Source organism: Eschscholzia californica, unplaced genomic scaffold (genome assembly GCF_041429995.1).
Source record: "Eschscholzia californica isolate CP2 unplaced genomic scaffold, dmEscCali1.0.p SCAF_115, whole genome shotgun sequence".
NCBI lineage: Eukaryota > Viridiplantae > Streptophyta > Magnoliopsida > Ranunculales > Papaveraceae > Eschscholzia > Eschscholzia californica.
Window position 1 is genome coordinate 27,501 of NW_028238216.1, and position 10,000 is coordinate 37,500.

The 10,000-nt window shown below is 46.8% G+C and overlaps 1 protein-coding gene across 1 annotated transcript; it reads left to right on the forward strand.

Annotated features, from left to right (window-relative positions):
• Positions 1-4,452: 4,452 nt before the first annotated feature.
• On the forward strand, positions 4,453-8,350 carry LOC147562394 (uncharacterized). The gene is made up of 3 exons (XM_086657401.1): positions 4,453-4,703; positions 7,238-8,069; positions 8,158-8,350. Exons 2-3 carry the CDS (start codon positions 7,238-7,240, stop codon positions 8,172-8,174), a joined length of 849 nt encoding a protein of 282 aa, XP_086513527.1. The 5' UTR covers positions 4,453-4,703; the 3' UTR covers positions 8,175-8,350.
• The last annotated feature ends 1,650 nt before the right edge of the window (positions 8,351-10,000 follow it).

Here is a 10,000-nt window from a genome sequence, read left to right on the forward strand (position 1 = left end):
CTAAGGCCGTCCCAGGCCGTCCCGAGCCTTACCAAGGCCGTCCCATGGCGTCCCGTGCTGTCCCATTTTGTCCCGAGCCTTACTAAGGCCGTCCCATGCGCGTCCCGTGCCGTCCGAGCCTTACCAAGGCCGACCCATGCCTTACCAAGGTCGTCCCATCGATCTCGGAGAAAGTACATCATAACATCGGAATACACCCCGACATCGATATCGGAGAAAGTACATCATCATAACATCGGATCGGATGCGTATCCGTCCAAGTGCCATCGACACTTCGAGAAGTTCGGACCTAGCTTCCTAGCATGTTGATGCGTCGGTGCTAATGGGGACATAAAGATCCCACGACGTTCCGAACGGAAGTAGCCGAAGTGTTCCGTGCGTGTGAACTCCATTGTCCCATGTGCCGGCTCTTGACTCCTAAGATGTCCCATGTGAAGGCCCTTCATGGCTAAGAATGTCCCGTGCAACGTCCCTTGATGATCCCCATAAGGTGTCCCATGTGCGTCCCATGCCGTGCCCAGCCTTACCAAGGCCGTCACATGCTGTCCCATGCGCGTCCCGTGCCGTCCAAGCCTCACCAAGGCCGTCCCAGGCCATCCCGAGCCTTAGCAAGGCCGTCCCGTGCTGTCCCATGCCGTCCCGAGCCTCACCGAGGCCGTCCCGTGCCTCACCAAGGCCGTCCCGTGCTGTCCCATGCCGTCCCGAGCCTTACCAAGGCCGTCCCGTGCTGTCCCATGCCGTCCCGAGCCTTACCAAGGCCGTCCCGTGCTGTCCCATGCCGTCCCGAGCCTCACCAAGGCCGTCCCGTGCTGTCCCATGCCGTCCCGAGCCTCACCAAGGCCGTCCCGTGCTGTTCCATGCCGTCCCGAGCCTTAGCAAGGCCGTCCGATGCGCGTCCCGTGCTGTCCCATCCGTCCCGAGCCTTAGCAAGCCCGTCCCGAGCCTTAGCAAGGCCGTCCCATGCGCGTCCGATGGGATTCCCGAGCTTTACCAAGGGCGTCCCGTACTGTCCCATGCCGTCCCGAGCCATAGGGACGCTGTCCCGTGCGCGTCCCCTGCTGTCCCATGCGCGTCCCCTGCTTTGGCTCGGCTGGCCCGTGCATTCTATGGGGTCGTGGGACATTTCGAAACCCACCCGGGCCATTTCGACTCTCTCTTCATTTATACTATTGAGGTATTATTTATGAATTATTGGAGAAAAGAAACGGAAGAAAATATTTTTTTTTCTATTTTTTATGAATTTTCCGGTGTTTATTCACTTAAAAATTCATAGAAAAATAAATATTTATCGGAATCGCTATTATAATATATCAAAAAAATCCTTGCGAAAAGGCCTTTCCAACGAGTATAAGTTTGCTGGATTCCGACGAGTAACGAAGGAGTAAAGGCCCAGTATGCTTGGTTAAAAAATTGATGTTTCCTTGTGAAAATAGGCAAAACAATAACTTTGCACTATAAGGGGGAGGGTTGAGCTCCTTCCCCAGAGCGTGCACAGCACTTGTGCTGGCACGTTCCCTAGTGCTCGCCAAGCACCATAGGGCATCCAAAGGGCAAAGCTCGGCCTACTACATGATGGGAAGCTTCTAATATGTCGGAATACGAAGAGATTTCGTGCGACCCGAAGCTCGGCTCGGGCGTCCCGGCCTGTCCCGAGCTGTGCCGAGCGCGTCCCAGGCCGTCCCGAGCCAAGTCTCGGGCGTCCCAGGCCGTCCCGAGCCAAGTCTCGGGCGTCCCAGGCCGTCCCGAGCCAAGTCTCGGGCGTCCCGAGCTGTAGCGAGGGCGTCCCAGGCCGTCCCGAGCCAAGTCTCGGGCGTCCCAGGCCGTCCCGAGCAAAGTCTCGGACGTCCCAGGCCGTCCCGAGCAAAGTCTCGGACGTCCCAGGCCGTCCCGAGCAAAGTCTCGGGCGTCCCAGGCCGTCCCGAGCTGTGCCGAGGCCGTCCCAGGCCGTCCCGAGCAAAGTCTCGGGCGTCCCAGGCCGTCCCGAGCTGTGGCAAGGGCGTCCCAGGCCGTCCCGAGCAAAGTCTCGGGCGTCCCATGCCGTCCCGAGCTGTGGCAAGGGCGTCCCAGGCCGTCCCGAGCTGTGCCGAGGCCGTCCCGAGCCTAGTCTCGGGCGTCCCAGGCCGTCCCGAGCTATGGCGAGGGCGTCCCAGGCCGTCCCGAGCCAAGTCTCGGGCGTACCTGGCCGTCCCGAGCTGTAGCGAGGGCGTCCCATGCCGTCCCGGGCTGTCCCATGCGCGTCCCGTGCCGGCCCGAGCAACAGCCCGGGCGTCCCGTGCCTCGGCCCTTCCAAGTGGTGCTTCGTCGGACATCTCGATATCCACTCGAGCATTTTCGACCATTCTCCATATGTGGGTGTGTGGGTATTTATCAGGAATATTGGAGAAAGAATCGGGAAAAAAATATTTTTTTTCTATTTTTTTTGAATTTTTAATTGTTTATTCACTTAAAAATTCATAAAAAAATAAATATTTATCGGAATCGCTATTATTATATATCAAAAGAATCCTTGTGAAAAGACCTTTCCAACGAATGCAAGTTTGTTGGATTTGGACGAGTAACGAAGGAGCAAAGGCCGAGTATGCTTGGTTAAAAATTTGATGTTTCCTTGTGAAAATAGGGAAAACAATAACTTTGCACTATATAGGGGAGGGGTGAGCTCCCTCCCCAGGCCGTGCACAGCCCTTGGGCTGGCAGGTGCCTTGGCCCTTGGGATGCAACATAAGGCATCCCAAGGGCAAAGCTCGACACGGGGGTGGATGGGAAGCTTCCAAGAGTTGCCCAACTCATCCCCGACGTGGGAAGTCGAAGAGGCGGCTGGGGGGGCCCGGGGGGGCACCACGGGCCAAAAATCAAAAACTCCCCAGCCTATGCCGGACACTTGGGGAAGCATCCCCGAAGGTGTCCGAGCTGCTGGGGGGGCCCGGGGGGCACCACGGGCCAAAAATCGAAAAGTCTCCAGCCTATGCCGGACACTTGGGAAGCATCCCCGAAGGTGTCCGAGCTGCTGGGGAAGCTCGTTAGGCACAAGAGTCCCTAGCCGGCCCCAAAGATGCGAAAGTGCTGCACCTCGGAAGCTTCCTTGGTGCAGCACGATGGCGAAGCGCACGTCGTGGGAGCTGAAGGGGCAGCTCCCGAGAAGCGACGTGCGCAGCTTTGGCGCGACCTAGTTCGATGGATTTTTCACGCACAGCGTGTCGGCCGGGACTGTCCCGCGTTGGTCTCTTGCGCCTCTGCAGCCTTTCGGGGCGAGCGGAGCGCATTGGAGCGACGCGGGCGGTTGACTGTCCGACGACGTGTTGGCGTGTGAGTGGTGTTTGGTTCGAGTGTGCTGTTGGGCTTCCTGCTGTTCGCATGGGAACCTTCGGCTCTCGTTCCTGTTCAGTCGGCTCCCGACACCTTCGAGTGCCGGGCCAATATACGGTTCCTGTGCTGCATACCTTCCGCGGAGGCAACGAGTTGAGTCCCACGTATTTGCCCCTCGCCCGCCACGATGCGGAGCGAGTCGGCCGACGTCGCGCTTCCCGCGTCCCCTGCGAGAGACTGCACTAACGTGCCGTCCTCCCCAGGATCGCGGGACTCGCGAGATGTCTCGGACGCAGAGCGCAAGAAGGGACGGGAGCGGGACCTCGGTCCAGCCCCCGCCGACACTACGGTTTCCGAACGACGACCGCCCTGCGCGGCCGCGGCCTCACGGCCCGGACGCGCGGGGCGTCTCGAGAAGGAATGCTACCTGGTTGATCCTGCCAGTAGTCATATGCTTGTCTCAAAGATTAAGCCATGCATGTGTAAGTATGAACTAATTCAGACTGTGAAACTGCGAATGGCTCATTAAATCAGTTATAGTTTGTTTGATGGTACCTGCTGAAGGAGTTGAAGGAGATGTCCTTCGACCAAGGTGACAATGCGAACAATTTGTCGGATAGGACAATTGATGTGGAAGATCATCAAGTCCGATTGATTTAGGGATCGTAGAGTTGTAGCTAGAGACCAACTACGATCGTCGAATTACGAAGTAATTCGCGGCTAACTTCGATCGGATCCTACAACGGGTTACACATAAGAGTGACAAATTGATCTAGGATATGACTAGTGGGAGTGAGATATAATCATGGGAGTGTCCCATAAACATATCTCATAGGCCTAAAAAGGAATTAGGCAAAGATAGTACAAAAAGGCCAAAAGCAGGGTTTTTGGGCCTAGGCCGATTCGGGCACTTTTAGGGCTCGGATTGGGCTGATTTTTGGAGGGACGTTTCCTTATGTTATGAACATTAAATCTGCCAATTTTGGCTGGGTTTGGACGTCATCTCCTTAGGGAATTGAGAAAATACCAATAGTTGCTATTTTCGACTATTTCCCTAAATCTTATTCTAAAGGGTGTTTTGGGAAACCTAAAAGGAGGTGGATTCTTATTAGGGTTCTATATAAACACTCTTAGGGCAGAGAATAAGGTGTGGAATTTCTCTCTAAGCTTTCTTACTCTACCACATCAAGTAGAGAGGAGAAAGTGAGCTAATTCCCATTAACTATCTATCTAGTCAAGCAAGAAGAAGGTCTTCTTATTATCCAACCACCATTGGTGTGCTAGCTATACAACAAGGTGGGAGATCAAATTGATTGCTCGTGTCCCAAGTAGAGGAGCTACACTTGAAGCTCTTGGTCTTCTTCAATCAATTCAACTAGTTTGAGGGAAAAGCGATTAAGGTAATCCACTATCTCCATTAGATTAATTACTAGTTTTGCATGTGATCCTGGGAATACTAGTGTAGACATTAGATGTCATATTTCCGCTATAAACACTAGTAGAAGGGTATAAAACCCTACAGTGGCGTCAGAGCCTCTTGCTATTAACTAGTTTTTGCTAAGAATCGAACTAGTTCATATTAGATATAATTGATAGTTTGATAAATTGAGTTTATAAAAATATTTTAAAAGTGTTTTAAAACTATTTAAACTCACAATTTGATAATATTGAATGGGATTCAATGAATTTCAAATTAAGAATCAAATTGATGATTAAAAGTGTTTTAAAACTCAATTAGATTGAATTTCGGACTAATCCATGCTTGATTAAGTTGATAGTTATGTTTAAAAGAGTTTTAAACATAAGAAATTGATTGATTTTGAATGGGATTCAAGAATTTTTCAAATAGATTTCAAAATTGTTCTTTGAAAAAGTTTTCAAAAAACCTAGACTTTGATCCAAAATTGGTTTGATTAAGAGTTGTTTTCAAGTTTTGGAAACTTTTGAAAAACAAAGATTTTTGGAATTTTAGAAGTGTTCTAAAAAGAAGTGTTTTGAGTTTTGGGAAACTCTCAAAACAAAATTTGGAAATTTTAAAAGTTTCTACAAGTTTTGTAAAAATTTTAGAAGTGTTCTAAAAGATTTCAAAATTTTAAGAAAAGTTTTAAATTTGGAAAATAGCAACTTAGAGTTGCAAAAGAAAAAAAAAAAAAATTTTTTGGAAACTAGGGTTTTGAAAAACCCTAGTGTCCGGCCAGGAAGCTTCCTGGCCGGACCGGGAGCTCCTGGATGCGTCCTCTGGACGCATCCAGAGCAGCTGCTGAGACGCGTCTAGGACGCGACCAGCAGCTGCGACAGAAGCTTCTGGACGCGTCTTGAAGACGCGTCCAGAGCAGCTGTTGGGACGCGTCTTGGAGACGCGACCAGCAGCTGCGGAGGGAGCTTCCTGGACGCGTCTAGGACGCGTCCAGAGCACTCGACCAGACGCGTCTTGGAGACGCGTCTGGGAGGTTCTGGGTGTCTCGGACTAGTCCGAGACACCTAGTGCTGGTCCGGTCCAGCACCAGACACGTCTAGGACGCGTCTGGTACATGGACTAGCGTCCTGGCTCCGGCCAGGACGAGACCAGGCCTTGATAGGTTTCGGCCAGGACATGCCGGCCTATGGGCCGTGCTATGTCCGGACCTTGTCCGAGCCCTTTTCTGGGCTTGGGCCGGGACTTGTCTAGGACTTGTCCCGGGCTTTTTCGAGGCTTTTCGGACCATAAAAAGGAACCATCATTCGAGTGGGAGTTTTTGCCAAAATTTCTTCCGATTCCAACCAAATAATTCCAAAATCAATCCGGGCCATCCAGAAGGCCAAAACGGATTTCTCTTTAAATTGATTTATGAAATCATTAAGAATCGAACCAATGTTTTTCCGAAATTGACCCGGGCTTTCAAAACCCGAAACGGAGTTTTTCTTAAAGATGATTTTAGAAATCATAAAAGATAAAACCGGAACGCACCACTAGTTGAATTCTTCGAATTTAGACTTAAGGTCCGTAATGTGACATGTGATGTCAACAAAAGTATCTCCCAAGATAATCATGCATATATAATTCTTAGCCTTGATATATTATATGATTGCATGTGATGTGAATGCGGGAAACTAGTATGGCCATAGATTTATATCTTTATTCTTGTTTTAAGCACGGATGGGTGCATGCTTTGTAATTAATTTTAATTTCAAGTTTATACGATCTGCGAATCGTTAGAGTCTTGTAATTAGAGTTTAGGGTCAATGAGTCCATTGAAGAAAACTCAAGGATGGAATCCAAAGGCGAGTGGGAGAAATCAATGGAGGTTCAAGGATGGAGATCTAGACGAACCAAAAGGCGAAACAAGAAGAAAACCAAAGGAGATTAGATCTTCTAGGTTAGGGGCCATACTAGGATCCATGTCTGCTTGATTTACTTTCTCGCGCGCATTTACTTACTTATTTACGCTTTATGTCGTGGATGTTAGTTAGGCTAAATAGTTCACTATAACAAACGCCAGACTAGCGTAAAAGTCCCCAAAAGTAATCTTGAGTAATCGCCTATCCAGATTAAGACACTCGTTGCGCCCTTGTTCGAGGAAGGTGGGTCGGCCTTCGCAGAGTACCTCCTCTACCTTGGGACAATGCGGGTAGGTCTATAGAAGAGGCCTACACGTCTAAATGGTTCTACTCAACGAGATCAGCAAGAGAGTCTTGGATACTCGAGGCAAAAGGATAGATTAGTCATTCATTAATGAAATCTATCAACCAAGAGTCATAAGGTATGATCAGTGAAGTAGTTCACTCACCCGGAACGACGGAGTCAAAGGGTAGGGCCTTCGTCCGCTTTACTCCGAAGAACTGGGGTCTTGGAATCACTTATTCAATCGGGGACGATTTTTATTGAATAATGTGGGAAAACTAAGTTTTTCAAAAATGATAACGAGTTTAAAACTTTGCCATTTCTTTTATGTAGATGACAAAAGATATTTTCAACTTCCGCTCACTTCTCGACAAGGAGAAGCTAAATGAGCACAACTTCCTTGACTGGGAGAGGAACCTGGGAATAGTTCTCAGGATGGAAGGAAAGCAACATGTACTAGAAACTCCAATTCCTGTATTGGATGATAATTCGACTAAAGAAGAGATAGATGAAGAAAGGAGTGTGCGGAAAAAGGCAGAGCCTGTAACTTGCTTAATGCTAGCAACCATGGAACCGACTCTGCAAGAGCAGTTCATAGACATGGATGCTTACTCCATGATGCGACAACTTCGGGAAATGTTCCAGAAACAGTCGAGATTGGAGAGGTTTGAAACCTCTAAAGCAATTATGGACATGCGCCTTGAAAAGGGAAAACCAGTTGGGCCTCATGTTCGTCAAATGATCAGGCTCATGGGCAAGCTGGCTAAACTAGGTTTCCCTTATAGCCAACAGACGGCTACCGACACTATCCTTCACTCCCTCCATAGTGGTTTTAATCAGTTTAAGATGAACTACAACATGAATGGATGGGATAAAACGTTGGAGGAACTTCATTCTATGCTTCTAACAGCCGAAAAGGACGTCGCTATAGTGGAGACTAAGAAGGACGTTCTTATGGTACAAAAGGACAAAGGGTTCAAGAAAGGTGGAAAACAGAAGAAGAAAACCGCGTCAAAAGGAAAAGGCAAACGAGTTGCCAAACCTAAAGACAAAGGTCCTCCTCCTGACACCAAATGTTTCTACTGTGATGGCAAAGGCCACTGGAAAAGAAACTGCCCTAAGTTCTTGGAGGACAAAAGGAATGGAACAGTGGCTTCCAATTCAGGTATAAACAGTTAACTTATCAAATACTGTAAAATTCCCAAACCTAGGTATATGATACCTAAAATTGCCCTATCATTGTGAATGTACAGGCGCAGCTGGGAACTGAGTATTTGGCTAAAGAAGACAAGATCCAAGAGGGAGCAGAAGCCTCGACTGCTAAGGATGCTGAAAGGGATCGAAGTCTACTTTAGGCACTATTCTAGATTAATAGTTTTTCTAGTTTTTTAACATCATCTCTGTACTAAGTATTACGGAGAATCAATAAAGAACTTTATTTCTAAATTGGGATGTTAATAAGTGCTAGATTTAACAAACTATACCAAAAGATTCTAAACTTGGTCAAAAACCTATAAGATAGGTTCATCGGAAAGGGATGAGGACAACAGGTCCACTATAACCAAAACATGAATCAAACTGACAAGAAAGAAAGTCTTGAGTCAGAAACAGAAATTGATCTTCAAACGTACTTCTAACCTATCCATATTTGGAGTGTCCAAAAGGATTAAGATGAAGAACACGAATCAAACTCTATCCTCCAAAATCCATTAGTCTAGACATAGCTTCTCACAAAACTACCAAAGTCCGTCTAAGCTTGTAAAGGCATTACAAAATTAGCTAAAGTCTGACGCAATTTCTTTAGAAGAAATTTGGGCTTTTTCCACAAGCAATCAAGAGAACAAAGTGTTTGTTGCTCATGATAGTATTCTTCTAATAATTAGCGCACCTAGTAATCTGGGAGAAAAACACTAATTATTACAAGAATAAGTGGGAGAAAAGTACAAGTCGATTTAATTCGATCATGAGAAAAATCATGGAGTTTCATGAAGAACAATCATGAAACTTGTACAAGACGATTAAATTCGACCAAGAGCAACAAACTGCGACTCCTTGGAAAAGGAAAGGTTAAAGATATGATCTTGTAAACCCACCGCACAAAAGCAAATGTCATTCGCAGGAGAACTCTCAAAGCGAGTGAAAGTGTCTCTAAAGGAATATCTCAAAGTAGTTGAGATAACTCCAAATTGTTGTTCAAAAGCCCTGAAAGGTCAAAATAAAATCTTAAAGACTCAGAAAATAAAGGTTATTTCTGAAGAGATAAAAGACCTGCGCAGAAACGGAAACTGACTCTAGATTTTGGCTAGAAGCCAAAATCATCGTGGAATCCATATCTCGTCAAGACATGAAGCTTGATAATTTAAGTCAACAGAAGACCTAAATTGGTTTTCCAAAATAGAAAACTGAGAAGGATGGAAACATTCATGTTTCCCGAAACGAGACAAGAAGAATAAAGATTCTTCCAATCAAGTTATGTCCACAAGCATGCTTAAGAAATCTATCGACGGATTAAAAGCACGCAAGAGTTAGAATCTTCGATTCAAAAGGCAATCAAAGAAGTTTGATTCCTGAGGAATGAAGAAAATCTTGAATCACGAAATTTCAAGAAGGTAAGTGGGAGTAAACAAACCTTCCGGGTCCGTATGCAGAGTACATACAAAAGATTGAGTACGACATAAGGTGTTGTATAACAGTAACGAACTGACTCAATAAAGGACCACACACAAAAGGATAAAATGCCATTTTGGGCATCTGAAGATCTATAAGCATAGATCAAAAGGATGATAGGATTAGAGAGACTCAGTACGCTGAGATGCTTGAGATCCGAAACAGAAAATCTAAGACTCGGAAAGTCTAAAAGAATTTCGACCCAAAAACTCATGACAGAGGGCGTTGCAAAAATCGGAGTCTGAAAAGACACCGATGAGCTAGCACGCATGAGAGAGACATTTATGTTCGAAAACATAAAGTCAATCATGTTGGACATGATTAGCATTTAAACATCCGAATTCGGATTGGAAAACCGAAACACTACTTAGTACATCCTAGAAGGCTAAAGGATGAAGTAGTACAAAATTGAACATGTCATCGTAGCAA